General features: G+C 45.4%; 1 protein-coding gene across 1 annotated transcript in view; it reads left to right on the plus strand.

The window, feature by feature from the left end:
• The window catches only part of LOC126481966 (photoreceptor-specific nuclear receptor-like), a 188,903-nt gene that overhangs the window by 141,425 nt on the left and 20,053 nt on the right, over positions 1-27,425 (plus strand). Inside the window, exons 5-7 of the mRNA XM_050105930.1 lie at positions 7,847-7,947; positions 16,349-16,617; positions 24,490-24,733. Of these exons, the coding sequence (XP_049961887.1) occupies positions 7,847-7,947; positions 16,349-16,617; positions 24,490-24,733 (614 nt within the window). The remainder of the gene's footprint in view (positions 1-7,846; positions 7,948-16,348; positions 16,618-24,489; positions 24,734-27,425) is intronic.

Raw genomic sequence — 27,425 nt, forward strand, 5'->3', positions numbered from 1 at the left:
GTAACTGGGATGAGTGATATTATCCACAAACAACGTTTATCATCACGTCACTGCAGTCATGGACTGTGCGGCTGATCCCGGCGGAGGTTGGAGTCCTCCCTCGGGCATGTGTGTGTGTGTGTGTGTGTGTGTGTGTGTGTGTGTGTGTGTGTGTGTGTGTGTGTGTGTTTGTCCTTAGGATAATTTAGGTTAAGTAGTGTGTAAGCGTAGGGGCTGATGACCGTAACAGTTAAGTTCCATAAGATTTCACACACATTTGATTATTTTCGTCACGTCACAGCGCAAGAGAAAATGAAAACTGCAGCACGCTGTCTTCCCCACAATGTCACGCTATGCTAAACAATAGCAAAGGAAAGAGAGAGAAAGAAAGACTGGCAGCAGCCTCAGTCATACGAAAATCACACAACTGACGTGGAAGACATGGGGACATTCCATCAAATTGTAGCTCGTTTCGGTTTACCATTTGTTATTTTTTATACTGGTCTCTATCACAGTCACAACAGAGGTAACGTGAAAGCTTTCATACGGTTCAACATCTGACTCGATTATGCCAGTAAACCATCACACCCGATTCTTTAAAGAATCGAGACTCCACGTGTAAGACGCCAAATCTCCCAAATCAGGTGTCGTACAATGATATAATCATACCCGTACGTTCTGTAGCATATGTGGATACTGTCTGGAAAATGTGTTACGAAGTTAGTAGTAAACTAGTAATAAATTAAAACGTCATGACTGATGCTGCAGTTTTACTGCATGAACAGCGAAAATGTGGTGCGCTGTGTCTTTATTTTGTGAGGGATGTCAGCGAGAGGGAGTTTTGTAAAGATTTTAAATTACGTCTAAGGTTTTTTGGAAGTCGCTAAGTGCTCTCATTCTAAAATCCTGGATGAAAAAGTCTTCCTAATTTGCGCGCCTTGCATTATGCAGCCACAAGACATACACACAGTTTCTAACTGTAATACTTAACTTGACTTTTAACACGTGGATTCGCTCTTACCACATTATGGCAGCATTCTAAATTTTTAAATTAGCTCAATAATTGCATGATACGCCGAAAATCAGATTTTTGATGCCCCTGGAAGCGTTACACAATGAGGTGACAAAAGTCATGGGCTACTTTATACTATCGTGTAAGACCTCCCTTTGCCCGGCGTAGTGCAGCACCTCGTCATGGCATGGACACATTAATTCGTTGGCAGTCCCCTGCAAAAATATTGACACAGGTTGCCTCTATAGCCGCCCGTAATTGCGAAGGTGTTGCCTGGGCAGGCTTTATTGACCTTTCGATTATGTCCCATAAATGTTCGATGGGATTCACGTTGGGCGATCTGGGTGGCCAAATAATTCGCTCGAATTGTCCAGAACGCTCTTCAAACTAGTCGCGAAGAATTGTATCCCGGTGGCCTGCTGCAGTGTCCTCCACTAAAAAACCAGTTTTTATTTGGGATCATGAAGTCCATGAATGACTACATATGGTTTCCAAATAGCCGAACATAACCATTTCCAGTTAATGACCGGTTTATTTGGACAAGAGGGCCTAGTCCATTCCATGTAAAGATAGTCCACACTATTATGAAGTCACTATCAGCTTGGGCAGTGCCTTGTTGACAACTTGGGTCAGGGCTTCATAGGGTCTGCGCCACACTCGAACCCTACCATCAGCTCTGAAACGGGACTCATCTGACCAGGCCACGGTTTTCCAGTCGTCGAAGGTTCAACCGATATGGTCACGAGCCCGGGAGTGGCGCTGCAGGCGATGACGCGGTGTTAGCAGAGGCATTCGCATCGGTCGTCTGCTGCCGTCGCCCATTAGCTCCAAATTTCGCCGCTCTGTCCCAGTGGAAGATCGTCGAACGTCCTACATTGTTTTCCGCGGTTATTTTGCGCAGTGCTGCTTGTCTGTTAGCACTGTCAGATTTATGCAGACGCAGTTGCTCTCGGTCGTTAAGTGAAGGCCGTCTGCCACTGCGTTGTCCGTGGTGATAGATAGTGCCTGAAATATCGTATTCACGGCACGCTCTTGACAACGGCCGCGCGGGATTAGCCGAGCGGTCTGAGGCGCTGCAGTCATGGACTGTGCGGCTGGTCCCGGCAGAGGTTCGAGTCCTCCCTCGGGCATGGGAGTGTGTGTTCGTCCTTAGGATAATTTAGGTTAAGTAGTGTGTAAGCCTTCAGAGTCTGTTAATTCACGTCGTGCATTCATAATCACTTCGGACACCTTTTCACACATGTCACCTGAGTACAAATGACAGCTTCGCCCATGCACTCCTTTTATATCTTGTTTATGCGATACTACATCCTTTTGTATATGTGGATATCGCTATTGCACGACTTTTGTCAATTCAGTGTATAGGTAACCCGGGTTATCCCTTTAATATCATAGATGACTTGGAAAGAGAGGAAACTTCGAGTTTAACGTCCCATTGTTGATGATTTCAGTAAAATTGGCGCGAAAGCTCGAAATGAGACATAGATGTGGAGGAAAAAATCACCCAAATTCTTTTAAAAGGAACCGCCGCGGAATTCAGGCTAAGCAGTCCATGAAAACTATTGAAAATCTAATGGATCGCCCATCGGGATATGAAGCCCGCCCCCCACGAATAAGTTCTTAGAGCCTTTATCATCACGACCTCGTTCGGTCTGTACTACTAGGGGGAGAGGTGTACGTTTGTATAACTAACACGACCGCACACGCTTATATTAATACAGAAAGGTCGACCGTATGCGGAGAAATACCCACAATAGCCAAGTCAACATACTGCCTTGCTCACACAAACAAATGGAAATATATGTAAAAATCTTCTGCAGTCGTAATAATACGCACTTGGGTGAGGGCAAACGGCGTAATCCCCGACGTCACAAAGGCAGTGAGGTATTGGCGAGCGCGATATTAATCTTGCACTTACGACACGCTGATCCTCGCGCGGCTTGGGCGTGCCTGCAGAATTACGCGTGTCACAACTGCAGGAAGAATAACCGCCCCCGCCCCCGGCCGCTGTTAGGGGGAGACATGTGGGCTCACCAGCAGCCACCAGCCACCAGCTGCGGCCTCATCTGGCGCCGGGCCGGCTTACGCCGCCACCCCTGCCAGATCAAGCGGCCCTTGTCATGCTAATCGCCGCTAATGGCTGCACAATGGCCTTCGCACCCAGCACTCTGCGCGTCCTAGCATCGGTCAGCACCTATCCTTTGGCCGTTCTCCCTCGTAAATCGATATCAAACTATTGGGAACGTCTTTCATGCTCTGGATACTACAAAACTTTCGATTTTCGCGCTTGCAAAGAGAGTATCAATGAAAACTCCACTTTACACAAGTACATTGTCTCTTTTAACTTTACCCATATGTGCGATTTTGCGATAGAGTTGTCACCTTTCAGTTTGGGTCATGTTAACTGGACGTATACACTACCCCCCCCCCCCCCCCCCCCCAAAAGTAAAGCATCCGAAAGGAAGGGGGTAGGGGGGAGAAACATAGAGAATCTTCATCGGTTGAAAGGCTATGTGATGGTATTTCATTGATTACAAAATCAAGTCAGATTTACGGAGAAATTGGATATGAGCCCACTTATCGGTATGACCGTGTACCCTGTCTGGCATGGGCGGATGCACGGATTCTGTTGGAAAGGGTGACATAAATTCATTGTATCCTCTCATAAGGCAAGCTGACCACAAGTGTTACAACTAGTCCTCGAGATCCTGGATACTAACACTGGGATAGAGCTGTCATCCGAGTTGGTCGTAGTACACATGTTCTGTTGGGGACAGACCTGGCGATCTTGCTGGCCACAGGAGTACTTCACCATCTGGCAGACAGTTCATAGCGACACGTGCCAAGTATGGACAGCATTGTCCACTTCAAAAATGACACCATAGTTCTGTCGCATGAGAGGTAACACACGAAAACGCAGAATGACCATGAAGTACGTTGTGCTGTCAACGTTCCCTCAATCACTACCAGCCGTGACCTGGTATCACACCTGATGACTCCCCACTCCATGGGGTCAGGACTAACGCGGCTGCGCCCATCCAAAACAGTTCGAGAACAGGACCTCTCCCCAAGTCGCCGCCGTAGTGGTCAACGATGGTCATTTTGGGATAGTGCAGAATCGCGGTTCATCGGGAACACAATGCGACGCCATTCATCGGTAGTCCATGTTTCCCGATCATAGCACCACCTCGAACGCAACCACTTGTGTTCTGGTTTTAACAGCAGCCTACGCATGGGATGTCGTGTGACTAGGGCCTCCCGTCGGGTAGACCGTTCGCCGGGTGCAGGTCTTTCGATTTGGCGCCACTTCGGCGACAACACAACACCCAGTCCCTGTCGAAGAAAATCTCCGACCCAGCCGGGAATCGAACCTGGGCCCTTACGATTCTGTCGCGCTGACCACTCAGCTACTGGGGGCAAACTATGCATGGGATAGCAGTCCCTTAGTCCGGCTGCTGATAGACCCTGACCAGTGGTGCGGGATGACACAGAATATTGATGGGAGTCCATTACGTGTTCTCGGATGGCGGGAGCAGATGCGAAGGGGCTATGAAGTGTTTGGTGCAAAACACGGCGACTGGAACCTTGACTACTCGTATGCGTGCCTCACATTCCCACGCAGTCCAACAGGTTCCCACAGTCACATCCGAATGCCCACAAATCTGGATATTGCATGATCCGACCAGCCGGCCTCCTGGAGACCCCACTTACGCATCTTTCAAAATCTGTCAGGTACTAATACGGGTCTCACACAAGAGTGGGGGAATCTCCATGTCCTTCATAGTGATCACTCAATATCTAACGCTCTTCATAGAAATACACAAATATGAGAACAGCTTCAACAAGAAAAAAGAAAGCCTCAAAGTGAACGGATCCTGGATTCCCGTGCTGCAGCGAACGACTGTTACACGTAGCAAGGGGAGAGCCGCACCGGAAACCACCACGGAAAAGCCTGTGGACATTGGGCTTCAGGTACATATAGTCTGCGGCCGCGAGCTCGACTCCAATCCACCACCAGCAATGAAGGGTGAAGCTTTGACAATGACAGCCACCCGTGCTGACGAAACGTTGGAAAAAGCATCAAACGAACGTCGGCCGAAGAACGGGATACAGCAGCCAACAGGCAGTGAACAACAAGTGGCCACGAAAGCCTTAAGAATTTTGAATTACAAGTCCTATCATTTATGTACCCGCCGATCGCGTGTTCGGGTGCGGTTTTACATTGACATCCGACCATATTTTCTGAGTGCTTCACTATTTTTTGTCAGGCAGTGCGATTTCAGTTAGGAATAGCTTCTAGATCTAATCAGTTAAATTGCGATACAACGTATCTAACAACATGACCGCATACAAGCATTACGAGATTTTTGCACACTACAGCGCGTCTGCTGCAACAAACTGCAAAGAAATTGTATAGAGATTTCTAAGCTTCTAGGCAATGGCAAGCGATATCATTCTGGAAGTGAACATCTTCTGTAACTCAAAAAAAACATACTCATATTCTTCGATGTAGTCCTTATCAGGTTAAGTCCGCAGCTCTCGGTCTAGTGGGTAGCTTTGCTGCCTCTGGATCACAGGGTCCCGGGTTCGATGCCCGGTAGGTCGGGGATTTTCTCCGTCCGGGGACTGGGTGTTTGTGTTGTCCTCATCATTTCATCATCATTCAAGAAAATGCCGAGACAGGACAATGAAAATATTGGGAATTTGTTTGGGCGCTGATAACCACGCCGTCGACAGCCCCACAAACCAAACATAATCATCGTCGTCATTTTTCATGTCAATGTACTTTCTCTCACCTTTTGCCACTGAGCACATTCCATCCCCAAACAGCGATTCTGGATGACGTGCGAAATATTCATCTACGACTGTCTCGTCGTTTGGCTGAAAGCCTTTTCCGGGTATAAATTTCTTCGAAAGTGAGAGTAGGAAAAGTTGAAGGCCGAATGTCAAAGAACATTCAGCTCTCAGTTTTGGCATTAATAAGGGGCCTTTGTGGTTAGGTTTTGTCCCCATGAAAGATGTTTTGTTCTTTTGCAATAAAGGTATCTTGTCGCGTAATTTTCTCATTTGGTACAGGTTATTGGCGTAGTATTCAGTATTTGCTGTTAAACTCTTCGCAAACCAAGGAATAAAAAGTAGCCATATTGCTCCGTAGAAAACAGTGACCGTAACATTTCCGGCAGATAGAACTGGCTTTGCTTTTTCGTGGTCTCGTGATTTCTGATCGTTGTTTCGTTTGCTACATTCTCATATAAACCCGTATGGTCTAAAGCACACCATGCCTATCTCTGCTCACATGTGAATGGCGTAAGGTATCCATGAAGAGCAAAACGCTCTTCAAACTGTACTGCGTGGCCCATGGGCTTTGGAAATACATTAAGTATGTTCAGTGACCACATCAACTGTGTCATGGAATCGTTAGTCTACTGGACATTGGGGTACGATTGAAAAGAAATTGAAACAGGAAGCGTGAGAAAGGAATGTTCCAGCACTTTCCATCTCAAAAATATTGTTCCCTTCTTTAAGCGTCAGTTACTAAATAAAAGTAAGGAAGATCGTGTAGAGGATACCACCGCAAGTGCTACAAACGTTTCCACGTCAAAAATGTTCAGCTTCAAGAGCTCTATTAAACGATGACTTTTCTTGCATCTACCCATGTTAAATTCTGAGATGATCTCATTTGCTTCAGTCAGAAAAATTACCAGTAACGATACATTTGCCATTAATTCGTCCTTAATGGTTCATCTAAAACGCACATTGCCCCGAAAGATCTCTGCACTATTGTTTACGAAAAGGTAAGGCTCACACAAACTGTATACAGAGTATGCCTCGATTATCAATACATACTTCATTCTGCAGTCGTATTTTAGATTTTCATTGTTCCATTACTCTTTTAAATGAGTTTCGGAAGTGACAAATCAATGGATTTTAGTACGTGAGCAGTACTCGTGCGTGCATGTGTGTGTGTGTGTGTGTGTATGTGTGTGCGTGTGTGTGTGTGTGTGTGTGTGTGTGTGTGTGTGTGTGCGTGTGTGTGTGTGCGTGTGGATGCACGTTTTTACGCCATCGGTTTTTAGGATGAGAGATCCCGTAGTTTTTTGAATTTTTCATTTTTAACCTCTGTGCCTCATAAATAATATTTATGGGTGCACTAAAGACATAGTGTCGTTCGCCCCATCAGACATATCATTATCGTTATCATCATCATCATCACTATCATGACCATCATCATGAGCATAATCATCACCATCTTCGTTATTTGTTAGGGCGGATACATGTCGGGACGAATTTCATGGTTGAGTAGTGGCAGAGTTGAACTTATGGAGGGAGACGGTGGACAACGCATATTTGTGCGTGAGAGGTGGGATATGAGTCTAATGCCAGGGTACTTAGATTGAAACTAAGAGGGTAGGATAAGGGGTCCTGGGATTGAGTTTTCCGGTTTTCGTAGCGGATTCAAAAGTGCTGTAGAAAGACTGAGAAGTGTATGAGCTGGTATAGGTTGCGAGTGGGGACACCAAGCATGGCATCAATTAGAAAAAAGGCTGCAACAGGCTGTGAACCACACAATCTCACTTTCGTGTCTGTCTGTGGAAGTGTATAATGGTAATCGTGGAATATCCAGTACAGTAGCACACAGCAGTAATTGTGGTGTGTCATCCAGAGCCCTGCAGACTTGAATCTCCTCACCCGCTGACTCCTCTCGCTCCATTTCCACTTGCATTTCACGCTGCTGCAGGCAGTTCTGGCGCTGGCGAGGTTTCTGTAGTTTAGCGAAGTGCTCTGGCGTGGCTCGCGGCTGCTGGCACGGTGAGTGTCGAGTACAGCGTGAGGCAGCGTGTACTTGTGTTGCAGGCCGCCGGTGTCGCTGGCGATGGGGCTGTCCCCGCGCTACCACGGCGCCGCCATGCTGGGCTCGCCCGCCGAGGTGCCGGCCAAGCAGGAGGCAGACGACGGTACGTACCTCACCCCACCCCACTGCTCCCTAACTACACGCATACCCATTTCAATAACCTACACTCAACAGATACACTTGCGCACACAGCTCCCTTATCTCCCGAAGGGAAGGTGCCTGCGCGCGTGAATGATAGGAGAAACTTTCCAATTAGGCAGCTGAACCTGCCCGCCCCCCTTTTTTTTTAATCTCATTTTGTTCGTTTTCGTTCGTTGTATCTGCTCGGGGTGGACGTCGCAAGAAGACACCCGTTTCAGTTCGTCGTTGATCCATTAACTCAGTTTTTTTATTACAGAGGGCAGTTAAGCCTCTGACCGAACACGCTGAGTTACCGTGCCGGCGTAAAATGAAATGGATTAAGAACACATATTAAATACGTGTGGCGCGACTAAGTGTAGCAGAGCCACGTTAAGGGATAAATTATGTTCTGGAGATGGTGAGTGAGGAGTGTGGAGTGGGGGGGGGGGGGGGGGAGGGTACTTCGAAATTAAACATAATGAGCCAAACGGATTCGATTAATAACAGAAGGGAAACGATTTTAGTGACCGGACGTGAAAAGTTATGGGGGGGAAGGGATAGGATGGGAATGTTGGCCGGAGCCATCGAAAGGGTACAGGCCCGGCATTTGCCTGGAGTGACTTAGGAAACCACGGAAACCTCAGTCAAGACTATCGGACTGGGAATTGAACCCAGGTCCTCCAGAATGCGCCCTTCGTGGTCACCTAGGCATTCATGCCCCAAGACTTTAGTTTTCTTTTTTACCTTCACTTGTAAGTGGAGTTGAGGACGTCATACTGATACTGATACTAAGACTAGATCATGAAATGGAATGGACCGTGGATCAAAGGTGTTGAGGTATGTAGGGGATGAAGAATCTCAAAAATGGAAAAGCAATGGGTTGTAATAAAATAACAGCTGAAGCTATAAAAGCCTTCGAAAACAGATTAAACTAATCTGGTTCATTTAGAAAAGAAATATAACAGTAAATAATGCGAGACCTATAGGACAATTAATTTCATATATCACTTTATAAAGGCCGTGAGCAGCCTCTCACTCAGAAAATTAGAAAGAAAAAACTGAACAGAACACTGGACGGAGTACCCGATAAAATGCCCACAGTACGGTAGAAAGAGAGGAAAAGGAAGGAGTAGTTGAGAAGGAATTGAGACGCGGTTGTAGCCGCTCTCCAATGTTATTCAATCTGTACACTGAGGAAAGTGTCAAGCAAACCAACGAGAAATTTTCAAAGGGAATACAAATTCAAGGAGATGAAAAAAGGCTGATGACATGCCAAATTTGTCAGAGACAGCAAAAGACTTACAAGAGCAGAAATCACACCGAACAGTACCTTTAGATGAGGTTATAACGTGAATATTAACAAAAGGATATCAAGAGTAATGAAATGTAATCTAATAAAATCATTTATTTATTTATTTATATGCTGATAGATTTAGAATACGAAATGAGATACTAAAAGCAGTAGATGAGTTTCGCTGTTTGGGCAGAAAAACTAACAGATGATGACCGAGAAAGGTCATAAAATGCAGACTGGCAATAACAAAAAAAGCGCTTCTGAGAAAGAGAAATTTTTAACATCGAACAAAAAGTCTTTTCTGAAGGTATTTTGTCTGGAGTGTAACCTTGTTAGGAAGTGATATGTGGGCCATAATAAGTTCAGGCAAAAAGAAAATCGAAGCTTTTGAAATGTAGTGCTACAGAAGAATATTGCAAGATTAGATTCGTAGATCGAATAACTAATGAGGAGATAGTGAATAGAATGAGGAAAAAAGAAATTTGTGACACAACTTTACCAAACGAAGGAATCGGTTGCTAGGACACATTCTGAGGCACCAAGGTTTCGTCACTTTGGCTATGGAGGGAAATGTTAGGTCAGTTGTAGACAATGCAGATGGTCGATTTTTTATTTCTAGAACTCTAGGAAAGTGTAACTCATTTATAAAAGAGACCGCGTATGGAACTCTTGTGCAGCCCATTCTTGACTACCGCTCCAGCGTTTGGGATCCTCACCAGGTCGGATTAAAGGAAGACATCGAACAACTCAGAGGCCTACTGCTAGATTTCTTACCGACATATTCGATCAACATGAGAGTATTACGGAAATGCTCAATGGGAATCCGAGGAGGGAAGACGACGTCCTTTTCGCGAAATATTATTGAGAAAGTTTAGAGAACCAGCATTTGCGTCTGCAGACCGATTCTGCTGCCACCAACGCGCATCTCGCATAAGAACAACGAAGCCAATACGAGAAAAATTAGGGCTAGTATGGAGGCAGACAGTTAGTCATGAAGCAGAAAAGGAAATTACGAGCAGAGGTACAAGGTACCGTCCGCCATGCACCATATGGTGGCTTGCTGAGTGTTATGAGAGTAGACTAAGATAAGAACTGCATTTGGAGACGAAGTCTGAATACAGCAAGCCCTTTCAAGTGTATGTAGGTCGCAGTAGCTTTGCAAAGATGAAGGGGCTTGCACAGGATAGACTCCGATTGAAGACCACCATAACAGCAATAGGAAAAATAGAAGAGGCATGACAAAAAATACTAGAGTTATTCAGGTCGCTGGCCGCTTCCCTTTCTCTAGGTAAAGGTAAAGGTGAGACACCTACGCCCGGTATCGCTAGCTACGGTGGCACTGAGAGATTATGTGCCGTGGCGTGACAAGTGAAGTGGTCGCTCGCTCGAATTACCTCGGCTGTTCCCTCGTCTGCACACAATTAGCGTGCTGCCACCTCGCAGTATTTCCCCACCTCTCGCAGCTCGCCTTAGCTCTGAGACCTCTGCCTCTTCGCTCGAACTGGTGCGTAATTAGGGAGCTTCAAGTTGAGTCTGCGCGCCATATTTCGCGCAGCTTCTTAACAAGCAAAGTTGAGGGAGCGCGAGCGCTTCAATTAGCTACCCGCAACCTTCGTCGCGCATCAATTAGTGTACATAATCCGGCCCCCGCTTGGTTCTTCCTTGCTCTTAATTAAAATAACGCAGAATTTTAATTACTCTCTTTGATTAATTCGGTGGGCGCGAAAAGAAGGGGAGGTAAGAAGAGAGGTTAAGGACTGAAGCTACGACGCAACGGACGTAACACGCTAAGCTAGTCTGCTGCAGAGACATAGGTTTTTCCTGCCTTGTTTTCCAGTACAAGCGTGTAGTGAGCTAAACAATACACTGTTTTCCAGACAGCAGTGAAAGTGAAAACCACTGACATTAATTATCACGAGGACAATCCAGAAACCGACTCCTGTTTCCGTATTACACACCAACAAGGATTTCTTAGTGACATCTACTGCTCGAAAAACATAGCACACTTCAACTTATTTTCTATAACACCTGGTGGGTTATGCGTTAGTATGTAACATGAGTATTATTGCTTGTGTGAGTCACACACATGTAGGAAATTGCGGATTTTAAAGAAGCCAGTTACAGGGACTTAGGAATTATGAACCGTATTTCGGCATTTCAGATGTTAAAGTTATTCAGAAACAAATAATTTTTAGCTTCGTCAGAATTTCGGAATAGGGTTGATCCAATGAGGGAAAATACTGGTTTATGTGCCTCCAAATTGAAAGCTGATTGTTATGTTGGGATTCAGGCAACCAGAAGCGAGAAATCTAGCACGCTTTAGGACTGGATGCGGGATTACGAGCTGGAGTCAAGAAGTCGAAGTCGGTGCTTAGCTCTTGTGACGATCGGAGGATTTGCTGCAATCAACTCTATAATAGTACCTAATCCTCAATAATCGCGAGGTTTAGGACATTTTGATGTGTCAGTAAACTTTTAAGAAGGTACGTGAAAAAAAGTTACGGAAATTCCGTATTTTTTCCTGTGTAAACTGTGATTTTATTTTGAAGATCAAAATTCCACGTGGCGTGCTGTGCAATCATAACCGATAAACTTCCTAAGTCTGAAAGGAAAATGTGCAAACCGTATATGCGAGGATTCGAATCATTAAAATTAATATGTTTTCTTGGGATCGGATCAGGGTCAAAACCTCAAACCTGCTACTAAAAACTGATTACTGTTTGTGCTGGTAGTACGAATGAATTAATACAGACTGTGTAAGGTTTCGTGCTTCATGCTGAAAGTCATAAACTAGTGCGGACTTGGTAGCGGATATTTATAAATAAAAGTTACAATATAACGGACATTTCATTCACTGACTTCCGCTCATTTGGTGGTTAGACATACCCAAAGCTTAAACTGTCTCGCACTCTTTAGAAGCGTATAGAACTACTACATTTTTTACAGTTTTTTATATTCAAGAACCACGCCAGGATGGGCGAGTGTCCGAATAGGCCACCAAAGATGGGCGAACTTCCTAATTTAGGACGGCAGATAGTACTGCCGCACGTACCTTGGCGGGATTACTAAAACTCGCTAAGAAGTGAGCTACCAGCAGTAGAAGTAGTAGTAGTCGTAGTAGTAGTAGCAGCTTTATTAGTTTTATTCGTGCATAAATCTCTTTTACAACGACACTGGACATGTCGTGGTATCACAATTTAAGGACAAAAATGATAAAGTAATTCACGTATTTAGATATTTACGTACTTACAGCTCTAGTATGACAATCATGGGTCTTATAGCAGGAATCATCCCGGCATCTGCCCGAAGTAATTTACGGAAAACACGGAAAACCTATATCAGGATGACTAGGTGAAGACTGTGGTCCGAATACAAGGTCACTCTATTGAAACCAGTGCTACCTCATTCAGTTTATTCCTACTACACAATAGTTTTTACAGAGAGGTTATTTAATAATGAAAAAGGTTAATGGTAGATTGTTCACTCATTTCTCAATCCCAGTCGCTACACACACGACACCCACTATACACACGTTGTTTCATAACACTACATACACAATACTGCATTAAATCTAATAGTGTCAATTTTTCTCTTCAAACTGAAATTCATGGCAAGATTTTTCCTTATGTTCAGTGTCACTTTATTGCTTATTGTCCAACTGACCAATTCCTTCACTGCTTCATTTGTATTTTCTACTAGGAGTCCTCTATTTCCTCAGAGACTATAATAGTGTTGCCATCAGCAAAGCGAATTTTTTCTGCACTGTTAACACTAGTGTGAAACTCATTTATATATATCAGAAACAGTACTGGTCCAAAAATGCTACTCTGAGGAACTCCTATATTTATGTATTTTGGTTCTGATAAATGTTTTAGTGGAAGTATAGACTATGAATGTATGTCCTATAATTACCAGATTGATAGACGAAGATGAATGGGGAATATGCCCTCAAATTCACCAAATACCATCTTTTCTGTAACTACACTCACGGTAAAAAATCGCAGCCCCATAAAATACTTCATGTAGAGTAATGAAACTTCAGGAAAATATCAAGATAATACGTGTATTTAAGTGATTAACACTGCGAGATCACAGGATAATGTACGCGCAGGACAAGCCATTACAAATAGTAATGCTAGTTCATTAATAACCAATGAAACCGCCTGAACGTTGAATGCAGCGTTGCAAAGCTGCATGCATTGAGTTGTACAGGAGCCGCATGTCAGTATTTGGGATGGAGTTCCATGCCTGCTTCTCTTGGTCGGTCAACATGGGGACGGTTAAGGCTGTAGTGGATTACGTTGAAGTTGTCCGATGGTGTCTTACATGTGCTCGATTGAAGATAGATCTAGTGATCGAACAGGCCAAGGCAACATGTTAACACTGTGTAGAGCATATTGGTTACAACATGCGATCACTGGTACCGAGGCGAAACGAATTGTCATCGCCAGCCGCTGTGACCGAGCCGTTTTAGGCGCTTTAGTCCGGAACCGCGCTGCTGCTACGATCGCAGTTTCCAATCCTGCCTAGACCATGGATGTGTGTGATGTCCTTAGGTTAGTTAGGTTTAAGTAGTACTAAGTCTAGGGGACTGATGACCTCAGATGTTAAGTCCCATAGTGCTTAAAGCCATTTGAACCAATTGAACGAGCTGACATCAAAAACACAAGAGGCCTTCACCCTGCCCTCCAATGAGCTCTCGTTTGACAGCACTGAAATCGCAAATGGCAGTAGTTTTGGATCAATGGAATGCTACAGGGCATCTGTCTCGGCGCAGTCCTTGAAGTAACCGATTTGTAACAGTTCGTTGTGTCACCGTGCTGCCAACTGCTGCTCAATTGCTGCTGCAGATGCAATACGATGCGCCAGTGCCATAGGGCGAACACGATGGTTTTCGCTCTCGGTAGTGCCACGTGGCCATCCGAGGGCCGGTCTTCTTGAGACCTTATATCTCGTGACCACTCTGCCAGCTTCTCCAGCTTCTCGTAGCCCAATCACAAGACCTCGTTCAAACGTACTGAGGTGTTGATTATGTTGCCTTTGCAGCCTTACAGGCATTCTAGACTAACATCTACTCACTACATCCAGTCTGGAAGGTACACTAGTGGCCATTAAAATTGCTACACCACGAAGATGACGTGCTACAGACGCGAAATTTAACCGACAGGAAGAAGAGGCTGTGATATGCAAATGATTAGTTTTTCAGAGCAGTCACACAAGGCTGGCGTCGGTGGCGACACCTACAACGTGCTGACATGACGAAAGTTTCCAACCGATTTCTCATACACAAACAGCAGTTGACCGGCGTTGCCTGGTGAAACGTTGTTGTGATGCATCGTGTAAGGAGGAGGAATACGTACCATCACGTTTCCGACTTTGATAAAGGTCGGAATGTAGCCTATCGCGACTGATGTTTATCGTATCGCAACATTGCTGCTCGCGTTGGTCGAGATCCAATGACTGTTGGCAGAATATGGAATCGGTGGATTCAGGAGGGTAATACGGAACGGCCTCGTGTTACTAGCAGTCGAGACTACAGGCATATTATCCGCGTGGCTGTAACGGATCGTGCAGGCACGTCTCGATCCCTGAGTCAGCATATGGGAACGTTTGCAAGACAACAACCATCTGCACGAATAGTTCGACGACGTTTGCAGCAGCATGGAGTATCAGCTCGGAGACCATGGCTGCGGTTACCCTTGACGCTGCATCACAGACAGGAGCACTTGAGATGGTGTACTCAACGACGAACCTGGGTGCACGAATGGCAAAACGTCATTTCTTCGGATGAATCCAGGTTCTGTTTAAAGCATCATGATGGTCGCATCCGTGTTTGGCGACATAGCCATGAACGCACATTGGAAGCGTGTATTCGTCATCGCCACACTGGCGTAGCACCCAGCGTGATGGTATGGGGTGCCATTGGTTACACGTCTCGGTCAGCTCTTATTCGCATTGACGGCACTTTGAACACGTGGCCCTTACATTTCAGATGTGTTACACCCGTGGCTCTACCCTTCATTCGATCCCTGCGAAACCCTACATTTCAGCAGGATAATGCACGACCGCATGTTGCAGTTCCTGTACGGGCCTTTCTGGATACAGAAAATGCTCGACTGCTGCCCTGGCCAGCACATTCTCCATATGTCTCACCAATTGCAAACGTGTGGTCAATAGTGGCTTGTCACAATACGCCAGTCGGCGGCCCATGTGGCCGAGCGGTTCTAGGCGCTTCAGTCTGGAACCGCGCGACCGCTACGGTCGCAGGTTCGAATCCTGCCTCGGGCATGGATGTGTGTGCTGTCCTTAGGTTAGTTAGGTAGTTCTAGGGGACTGATGACCTCAGATGTTAAGTCCCATAGTGCTCAGAGCTATTTGAGCCAATACGCCAGTCACTACTCTTGATGAACTGTGGTATCGTATTGAAGCTGCATGGGCAGCTGTACCTGTACACGCCATCCAAGCTCTGTTTGACTCAATGCCCAGGGGTATCAAGGCCGTTATTTCGGCCAGAGGTGGTTGTTCTGGGTACTGATTTCTCAGGATCTATGCACCCAAATTGCGTGAAAATGTAATCACATGTCAGTTCTAGTATAATATATTTGTCCAATGAATACCCATTTATCATCTGCATTTCTTCTGGGTGTAGCAATTTTAATGGCCAGTAGTACAACTACTGCTCACGACCACTACAGCGTGTATAAAGCAAACACGCTACTAGCACCACTTTTGCGCGACTGTAGAAACACGCTTACCAACTTTCCGCACACCTCTTCTCGGTGTCAAGATTTTTTTTTTTTTTTACGTCAGTGCGCATGGCCCTCCTTCGTCTTTTATAGTCCGAATGGAGGTCAGTGTGGCTCGAGTAAACCTGTCGACACGTCGGTGGACGCCGCGTTTCAACATCTGTCAGCACTTTCCATTGTCTAACGCTTTTTCTAGACCCACAAATCCTACGTAAATGTCACGATTTTTCTTAGGTCTTGTCTCCATTACCAGTCGTAGGTTTACGAATAACCCACGTAATCTGTAGTACTGCGACGCGATCTGCCTCTACCCGCCTGTGAAGGTTGTCGGCGCGCTGTTGCAGAGGACAGCATCGACGTGACGAACGAGGAGTCGCTGCCGCCGCTGTGCGGGAGTGCGGGGCCGGGCGCTGGCCCCACGAGCGCGGGGGGCGGCGGGGGCGGCGGGGGCGGCCTGCAGGCGCCGATGGGCCCGCGGCCGCCCGAGCCGGCGCCGGCGCTCTACCCGCCCGTGCACGAGACGCTGCACGAGACGGCGGCGCGCCTGCTCTTCATGGCCGTCAAGTGGGCCAAGAACCTGCCCTCCTTCGCCAGCCTGCCCTTCAGGGACCAGGTAAGATACTGTCGGAACTTCCGTGCCGCTTTTCGCGGATGATGCTGTAGTATACAGAGAAGCTGCAGCATTAGAAAACTGCAGCGGACAGGCACTTGGTGCAGGGAATGGCAACTGACCCTTAACATAGACAAATGTGATGTATTGCGAATACGTAGAAAGAAGGATCCTTTATTGTATGATTATATGATGGCGGAACAAACACTGGTAGCAGTTACTTCTGTAAAATATCTGGGAGTATGCGTGCGGAACGATTTGAAGTGGAATGATCATATAAAATTAATTGTTGGTAAGGGGGGTGCCAGGTTGAGATTCATTGGGAGAGTCCTTAGAAAATGTAGTCCATCAACAAAGGAGGTGGCTTACAAAACACTCGTTCGACCTATACTTGAGTGTTGCTCATCAGTGTGGGATCCGTACCAGGTCGGGTTGACAGAGGAGATCGAGAAGATCCAAAGAAGAGCGGCGCGTTTCGTCACAGGATTATTTGGTAAGCGTGATAGCGTTACGGAGATGTTTAGTAAACTCAAGTGGCAGACTCTGCAAGAGAGGCGCTCTGCATCGCGGTGTAGCTTGCACGAATGTAAAATCAGAGAGATTCGAGCGCGCACGGAGGCTTTCCGGCAGTCGTTCTTCCCGCGAACCATACGCAATTGGAACAGGAAAGGGAGGTAATGACAGTGGCACGTAAAGTGCCCTCCGCCACACACCGTTGAGTGGCTTGCGGAGTATAAATGTAGATGTAGATGCAGATGTAGTCCCATCATCAACTGCGGCGTTCACTGTCTTACACGAATTGTCAACAGAACAATGGAATAACTGATATAAGCTGACCTCGGGAAAAATATTTGTGTTACAGAGAAATACAGGATGTTTAAAAGGAGCAGTATTCGTCAAAACAGGACGAAAGTTAATGAGAAGCATACGTCCAAAGTAGTATATGTTGAGATATGGACCAATCTGTCTTTTCATTCCAATCGTCACGTAAAAGCAGACTATATGGGCAATGCTGCGTGTGATTATCACTCACCCTCGCACCTCCTCGGAGTGAATCATGCACTCTTTCAGATACATCTGACTCCATTCGGATGGCGTCACATGCACTGCTCACACATTCCTGTAACATCTGCACACTGTCGGTAGGCTGAGCATACGTCAATGCCTTTAAATGTTCCCACAGTCAGAAATCCAACACAAGGTGATTCGTTTCTACATCTACATGGATACTCTGCAAATCACATTTAAGTGCCTGGCAGAGGGTTCATCGAACCACCTTCATAATTCTCTATTATTCCAATCTCGTATAGCGCGCGGAAAGAATGAACACCTATATATTTCCGTACGAGCTCTGATTTCCCTTATTTTATCTTGGTGATCGTTCCTCCCTATGTAGGTCGGTGTCAACAAAATATTTTCGCATTCGGAAGAGAAAGTTGATGATTGAAATTTCGTGAGAAGATTCCGTCGCAACGAAAGACGCCCAGCCCAAATCCTGCATCATTTCTGTGACCCTCTCTCCCATGTTTCGCGATAATACAAAACGTGCTGCCTTTCTTTGAACTTTTTCGATGTACTCCGTCAGTTGAGATGTCAGAAAAGCAAAATGTTATGTACAAGAAACTACGCAAATTTACTGCTTGTTAACCGTACATACAAGCTTAGGAGAGTCTGGAGTTTGTGTCTAAAGTTTGCGTCGCAATACATAAGCGCTCAACATGTCCGCCATTGCGAATACGGCACATATCATACCTAGCGTCCACGTTGCGCCACATGCCACACAGAATTTTTACAATTATTTGCTGAAAGGCCGCTGTGACCTGTCTCCGTAAATCGGCCCGATTCTGTGGACTTTGTGCATACACTGTTGATTCCTCGTAGGCCCACGCGATAAAATCCGTAGGCGTTAGGTGGGGTCTGTTAGGAGGCCGTGAGATAGGCTCACCACGGCCGGACCAGCGAGCACTGAATGTCTGGTTTGTTTCCGCACTATTAAAGCCCAATGCGGTGGAGCCCTGTCCTATTGAGAGAAAAAAAAAATGGTTCAAATGGCTCTGAGCACTATGGGACTCAACTGCTGAGGTCATTAGTCCCCTAGAACTTAGAACTAGTTAAACCTAACTAATCTAAGGACATCACAAACATCCATGCCCGAGGCAGGATTCGAAACTGCGACCGTAGCGGTCTTGTGGTTCCAGACTGCAGCGCCTTTAACCGCACGGCCATTTCGGCCGGCCCTATTGAGAGACAATGCTGTCCTGTAGCCCATCTTGCTGTAATTGAGGGACCATACACTGCTCGATCATTTCAACGAACATTTTCATAACGATCGAGACATACTGAGTGCGATAACTTGTGTCACCTCCGTACAATGTGTTTCTGACATCTGGTCTTTGTGCTGTGAACTACGGGATTTGGCTTAACTCCCGGAGCATGGTCGCTCACTGTTAACTCACATGATTTTCGCGTACATTGCATAAAATTCCTCAGAGATATATAAATTAGCTTAATAAATATAACATTATACCTTTCTAATATCTCAAATGGATAACCCTATAGATTCAGGTTCGGTGAACGGGCAGTCCACGCTATTGGATCTTCTGGACGAATCCATCTCTCTGGAAGGGTAAAGATCTGCTTTAGAGTTGATAACTCATCATACATAAATTGGTGATACACACCGTGTGTTAATCTCTTCGGTACAGTGTATACTCGTTTTAGTCCCTCGTTGACAATTCCTGCCCAAGCATTCATACCCAAACGATCCTCATACCTCAACTCCATGATTGCTCGACGATTTGCATTTGTCCATGCGTTCGCACAGGTGTCATTTATTATGTATCTCTTGTCAATCGCGCTTCATCTGTAAATACTACACGTTTCTCGTCACAAGTAAAACGACTGATATCCTGACAGTGTTGTGTTCGACATCGTACATAACGGTAAGGAGAGGTAGACTACAGAATGATGTGGCAATTCCTTTACCAACCTTGATGCCTGTGGGGTGATATGAATATGTGATACCACAAACAGGTACTGGTTTCCAGTCATATAATTATAGCACCTTTTATTATATTTTCGACCAATATTACCTTCTGCAGGAATATGTGACACTCTTTTTTAAACACCCTGCTTAGGAATACCTGGTACTTTACTGATCCTGTGCATTATGTTATATTATCTGTTACACAGAGCTGTGCTAACATAACAGTAGTTTTGTTATGATGAGTTATGATGAGTGATGATGAGTAAGTAAGCTATTGTACATGCAATAGCGTCGTCTACCCTCACGCATCTGCCTGTTCGGCTAAGCATAGCTCAAGATATGCCAACCCTCCCCCCTCCCAAGTTGTTTCAATGCACGATGCAGCAGCAATGCTGTCAAACAGTGCGTACAAAGATGCTTAGGCAGGAGTGTGTATTTGTGCACTGTGCTACTGAAGTAGCTCTATGTTACAAAACATGTACATTATGCAACAAATTTATAATTTTTTAACATGGTTTATGTTCACAGATGAAGAATTGTGTCACATTCCCTACTTCACCTCAAAGGTGTCGACGTTTGTATACTTACTAAAATAGCCCGTGCTCGATCTCAGGATTCAATCTCCACACCAAACTTCATCCAAATCGGTTCAGCAGTTTAGTTGTGAAAACGTAACAAACAGACTTACTTTCGCATTTATTATATAAGTACCGATAAAACTTTACATTATGACATATTTTTTACATGATCCGATTTTGATGAAAAAAGCCTTATTGTTGCCCTGAGCTACGTTCAAGTTACCTGTGGAAACCCCATGAAAATTCGTCTAATAGTTTTGGAGATTAGTATGTTCAAACGGACAAACAGAGTGACACAACTATTTTAGATAAAACTTAAAATTACGATTCTTCTCGTGATACGACTTTCATGAAGCCTATATGTTACCCCAAGCTACGCTCAAGTCGCTTGTGACAACACCCTGAAAATTCGTCTAGTAGTTTCGGAGATCAGCGTGCTCAAATAGACAGACAGACAACTTCGACGGTTTTACATATTTATTATCAATGTAGATACAGATATTCATATAGAAGTAGGTTGAAGAAAGGCAAACCTATGTTGATACTATTTGTAGATTTAATTAAAGTTTTGGACAAAGCTGACTCGAAACCAGTCTTTGAAACTCTGAAGCTACCAGAGAGAATTTAAAAAGAGCGAAGAGTTGTCTTGAACTTGCACAGAAACAACGCTGCAGCTGTAAGAACCGAAGGTCGTAAAACGGTAAATCAGTCATTGAGGAGGGAGTGAGATAAGTTTGTCGCCTTTTCCCGACGCCACTGAGTCTTTATATTGAGCAAGGTGTAATCCAAACCAAGCAGAACGTTGGAAAGGGAACTAAAGTTCGAGGAGAAGAAATAAAAACTTTAAGGTTTGCCGATGACATTGTCATTGTCAAAGGCGGCAAAAGTCTTGGAAGAGCAGTTAAACCGGGTGGATGGAGTTCGAGAGGAGGTTATAACATGAACATAGATAAAAGTTGAACAAGGGTAATTAAAAAAATGGGTCAAATGGCTCTGAGCACTATAGGACTCAACATCTGAGGTCATCAGTCCCCTAGAACTTAGAACTACCTAAACCTAACTAACTTAAGGGCATTACATACATTCATGCCCGAGGCAGGATTCGAACCTGCGACCGTAGCGGTCGCGCGGTTCCAGACTAAAGCGCCTAGAGCCGCTCGGCCACTTCGGCTGGCGGTAATTAAATGTAGTCCAGTTATATCATGTGATGATTGGTGGATTACATTAGGAAAGGAGACACAAAAAGTAGTCGATGATTTTTGCCATTTACGCATGTGAGTAGCCTTACACGGAAGTACAACGTGGATGATAAACTGTTCGGAGAAGAAGAAAACAGAAACTTTTCAAATGAACTGCTACAGGACAGTTTTGAACGTTAGATGGGTGGATACGATAACTAATGAGGAGTTAGTGTATCGAACTGAAGAAGAAAGAAATTTATGGCACAACTTTACTAAAAGAAGGGATCGGTTGATAGGACATACTGTAGCACCAAGGAAGCGTCTGTTTGGTAACAGAAGGAAGTGAATGTGTGTGTGTGTGTGTGTGTGTGTGTGTGTGTGTGAGGGGATGGGGTGGAATGAATTCAATGATGAAGAGAGAGATCGTGGTTTGACTAAGGAAACACGTTGATGCAAGTTACAATATTAGTGCAAAAAGCAAGAGCCTGCACACGATAAACTAGCTTGGAGAGCTGCATCAAACCAGTCTTCGGACAGAAGACCACAACAACAACAAGAGCGGCGTTGTAGCGTCGGTGGCTGTTTAGTTGTTGTTCTCTAAATAATTACGGTACAGGCGAACTGAGCGTATAGTGAAACGTGTCTTGATAAGACAGTGGCGATCTATAATCATCATGCCTTGGCACAAATTATCATACGTATGAAACCAATCGTCAGTACCTGCGTGTCTACTAACACAGCCGAAACTTTCTAAATGAAAGTAGCTTATTCTTGTCTATTTTGATTGGCTAAATTCTAATGTAAAAACACAATAGCTGTATCATCCCTCGTTCTGTACGAGCAATAGTCAATATTTAAAAAATTGATTTAACCATGTATACAGGGTGATTTCGTTAAATGGGAACAAACTTCACGAAAGGATTCCTGAAAGAATAACGAGCAAAAAAGGCGCATGGACATTTGGCCCGAAATGCGTTCCAGTGGTGGTATACGCACTTAAAGGTGGAGATGAAGGATGTCTGACACTTTATGTGTCAGTGATTGAAAATACACATGAGAACACACCAGGTAGGTGGGAATGATATGTTTGTACTAGTGTTTCAACTCCACGCTCAAGAGGGCAAAATGCTGTCAATGAGAGCAGCGCCTTCACACATAGGTACTAGGGGGCATCGGCCTCATTGCAGCTGTGACTCACTCTGGTGCAGACATGTATCATGCAGTGCAGTGCTCAGAGATGATAGCCCGGTATACAAACCAGGAACAGACTGACATGATCTTTGCACATGGACAGGTAAATGGCAAAGGCCGGGCGATAAGAGAAAAGTATCGCGCCGATAGCAGCCGATTCATAAACTGTATGCAACAGTGTTTCGTCGTTCGTCTAAGATAGACTTGTTTATGGGAAATGGCAACCATGAGGACGGGTGCGCCCAGTATGTATAAAGGCCTTGGAAGAACAAACACTGTAAAATGTGACCTCAGTGTCAGTACTGGGTTGGTGGGCCACCTGCATGGCGTGAGCTGAGGACCGTGTGGAACATACTCCTTGATAACTGTCATTATCCATATCACTTACAAAGTGTGCAAGTCTTATTTGTTATGGACTTGCCTCTGTAGCTGGTTCGTCACAAACACCATCATGGTGGTAGGATATTTGTCATCCAGCCCATCTGTGGACTACGAAGAAACCCCATGGTATGGCGGCAACGAGACATCGACACTGGTTCGGCTTCAGAGTGTGGGCGGGATTTATTGGTGACCGCCTTGTGGGACCAGTCATTCTTAACGACACCTCACAGGCGAAGTATATCTGAACTTCCTACATGTGACCCCATCTCCCCTGCCAAAGACGACATGCCTTTAGCGGTACAAAGGGTAATGTGGTGGCTACTACATAATTGAGCTGCAGTTCACTTCCGCACTTCCTTGCGGAGGCATCTCGACAGCATCTAACCCGGCCGACAGATCGGACGAAGTGGTCTAGTTGCGTGGCCTGCCCTGTCACCCGGTCTTAACCCTTTAGAATTCTACCTGTAGGGAGACCTGAAAGAATTTGCATGGGCGGAACCCATCCCGGACGTGCTTACAATGGGACAATGCATTCATGCTGCCTGTAGCGCTATTCGATTGCAGTATGGCAGTGAACGTGTGCGGTAGTCGTTGCTGCATCGTGTGCGCACACACTTAGAGGCCTGTGGGGGCCACTTAAATCACCTTTGCCAACCGTGGTCTCGTCACAGCATGTAGTGCACTGCATTGTACTTTACAGTACTGATGAACTAATGAAGACTCTATAGTACAAACACCATGCATTACGGCCATACGTTCATACGATTCTTTTCGCTCCTTACCATCTCGGGGATCGTGTTAAGCAGTTTAACCTGTATGATTCAGATAACTGATCTAAGACCCACACACATTAGTACAGCATTCAATAAACGGACACAAAAGTGGAACACCTGAGATTCATCTACATCTACATCTACATTTATACTCCGCAAGCCACCCAACGGTGTGTGGCGGAGGGCACTTTACGTGCCACTGTCATTACCTCCCTTTCCTGTTCCAGTCGCGTATGGTTCGCGGGAAGAACGACTGCCGGAAAGCCTACGTGCGCGCTCTAATCTCTCTAATTTTACATTCGTGATCTCCTCGGGAGGTATAAGTAGGGGGAAGCAATATATTCGATACCTCATCCAGAAACGCACCCTCTCGAAACCTGGCGAGCAAGCTACACCGCGATGCAGAGCGCCTCTCTTGCAGAGTCTGCCACTTGAGTTTATTAAACATCTCCGTAACGCTATCACGGTTACCAAATAACCCTGTGACGAAACGCGCCGCTCTTCTTTGGATCTTCTCTATCTCCTCCGTCAGACCGATCTGGTACGGATCCCACACTGATGAGCAATACTCAAGTATAGGTCGAACGAGTGTTTTGTAAGCCACCTCCCTTGGATTACAATTTCTAAGGACTCTCCCAATGAATCTCAACCTAGTACCCGCCTTACCAACAATTAATTTTATACGATCACTCCACTTCAAACCGTTCCGCACGCATACTCCCAGATATGTTAGAGAAGTAACTGCTTACAAGGAGCAGTTTGGATGAGGTGGTTCGCGTGTGCAGGTGATCCTGCTGGAGGAGTCGTGGGCGGAGCTGTTCCTGCTGAACGCGGTGCAGTGGTGCATGCCCCTGGACGGCAGCCCGCTCTTCTCGGCGCAGGAGCACGCGGCTGCCGTGCCCAACGGCAAGGCGGCGCAGGTGGCGGCCGACGTGCGCGCCCTGCACGACACGCTGCTGCGCTTCAAGGCCGTCGGCGTCGACCCCGCCGAGTTCGCCTGCCTTAAGGCCATCGTGCTCTTCCGCTCAGGTGAGCCCCCTGACGTGTAAGGAGGGGCAGCTCTCTCCTGTCATACTTTATATCGAGTTTGTATTTCAGACAGCCTTGTTTCCTTGTGTGTGTGTGTGAGCGAGGGCGGGGGTCATCAGTCTGGTTCGATGCGGCACGCAGTTTCACCTGAAATATGACTCATCACACCTGTTGGAATATAGCAGACAGGTCACTTGTTCCCTACAATCCTACAGCAGTCACCGTTGATGATTTGCGAGGCCCTGTGGAAAAAAAAAAACGTGGAGGGATATTCCATTGGGACATATCATGCCCTCTATGATGCCATAGAACCCCGTTTGGAGTCTCTTATTAGAGCATATTTAAAAATGTTACTGTAATGTTAAGCCGGCCGCGGTGGCCGAGCGGTTCTAGGCGCTTCAATCCGGAACCGCGCGACTGCTACGGTCGCAGGTTCGGGCATGGATGTGTATGATGTCCTTATACTCTAGGGGACTGATGACCTCAGATGTTAAGTCCCATAGTGCTCAGAGCCATTTGAACCACTTGAATTTCAACCGTAATGTTAGAATTTTCCCTTGAACAAAGCAATGGTTCATCTCTCCCCTATTATTATGAATGAAACCTACACAACACTGGTGTAATATTCCACAATATTTATTGTTTGTTGCACGAACCCCATTCAGGCTCTCATGCCATCATCAGGTACATAGATAAGTATATGGTTCAGTAAAATTTTGTTGGATCAAAAATTTTAAACTAGCGCATCTACAGAAAATGTTAATGTTAAAATGAGGAATAAAACAAGAGGGTTTATTTCAGTGCAAATGAGATGTATGACTAATTACCTACGATAAAATACAGGGTGACAGTTATTGAACTAAAAGAACGCAAATTAGTTACAAACTACGCCGTGCGCACACTTTATTCAACATGTAAACGTCTCTACAGATATTCTGATTTAGATAATGACATGTTCGATATGTCTGCCATCATTAGCGATGATGTAGCGCAAACGAATAGCGAAATTCTGCATGACCCGCTGTAGTGTCGGAACATTGACGCTGTCGATGACCTCCTGAATGGCTATTTTCAGCTCGGTAATGGTTTTAGAGTTATAGCTGCACCCCCCCCCCCCCCCCCCCCCCCATGAACCATGGACCTTGCCGTTGGTGGGGAGGCTTGCGTGCCTCAGCGATACAGATAGCCGTACCGTAGGTGCAACCACAACGGAGGGGTATCTGTTGAGAGGCCAGACAAACGTGTGGTTCCTGAAGAGGGGCAGCAGCCTTTTCAGTAGTTGCAAGGGCAACAGTCTGGATGATCGACTGATCTGGCCTTGTAACAATAACCAAAACGGCCTTGCTGTGCTGGTACTGCGAACGGCTGAAAGCAAGGGGAAACTACAGCCGTAATTTTTCCCGAGGGCATGCAGCTTTACTGTATGATTAAATGATGATGGCGTCCTCTTGGGTAAAATATTCCGGAGGTGAAATAGTCCCCCATTCGGATCTCCGGGCGGGGACTACTCAAGAGGATGTCGTTATCAGGAGAAAGAAAACTGGCATTCTACGGATCGGAGCATGGAATGTCAGATCCCTTAATCGGGCAGGTAGGTTACAAAATTTAAAAAGGGAAATGGATAGGTTGAAGTTAGATATAGTGGGAATTAGTGAAGTTCGGTGGCATGAGGAAGAAGACTTCTGGTCAGGTGACTACAGGGTTATAAACACAAAATCAAATAGGGGTAATGCAGGAGTAGGTTTAATAATGAATAGAAAAATAGGAATGCGGGTAAGCTACTACAAACAGCATAGTGAACGCATTATTGTGGCCAAGATAGATACGAAGCCCACACCTACTACAGTAGTACAAGTTTATATGCCAACTAGCTCTGCAGATGACGAAGAAATTGAAGAAATGTATGATGAAATAAAAGAAATTATTCAGATTGTGAAGGGAGACGAAAATTTAATAGTCATGGGTGACTGGAATTCGAGTGTAGGAAAAGGGAGAGAAGGAAACATAGTAGGTGAATATGGATTGGGGCTAAGAAATGAAAGGGGAAGCCGCCAGGTAGAATTTTGCACAGAGCACATCATAATCATAGCTAACACTTGGTTTAAGAATCATGAAAGAAGGTTGTATACATGGAAGAACCCTGGAGATACTAAAAGGTATCAGATAGATTATATAATGGTAAGACAGAGATTTAGGAACCAGGTTTTAAATTGTAAGACATTTCCAGGGGCAGATGTGGACTCTGACCACAATCTATTGGTTATGACCCGTAGATTAAAACTGAAGAAACTGCAAAAAGGTGGGAATTTAAGGAGATGGGACCTGGATAAACTGAAAGAACCAGAGGTTGTACAGAGTTTCAGGGAGAGCATAAGGGAACAATTGACAGGAATGGGGGAAAGAAATACAGTAGAAGAAGAATGGGTAGCTTTGAGGGATGAAGTAGCGAAGGCAGCAGAGGATCAAGTAGGTAAAAAGACGAGGGCTAGTAGAAATCCTTGGGTAACAGAAGAAATATTGAATTTAATTGATGAAAGGAGAAAATATAAAAATGCAGTAAATGAAGCAGGCAAAAAGGAATACAAACGTCTCAAAAATGAGATCGACAGGAAGTGCAAAATGGCTAAGCAGGGATGGCTAGAGGACAAATGTAAGGATGTAGAGGCCTATCTCACTAGGGGTAAGATAGATA

The sequence above is a fragment of the Schistocerca serialis genome, chromosome 5 (assembly GCF_023864345.2).
Source record: "Schistocerca serialis cubense isolate TAMUIC-IGC-003099 chromosome 5, iqSchSeri2.2, whole genome shotgun sequence".
Lineage (NCBI taxonomy): Eukaryota > Metazoa > Arthropoda > Insecta > Orthoptera > Acrididae > Schistocerca > Schistocerca serialis.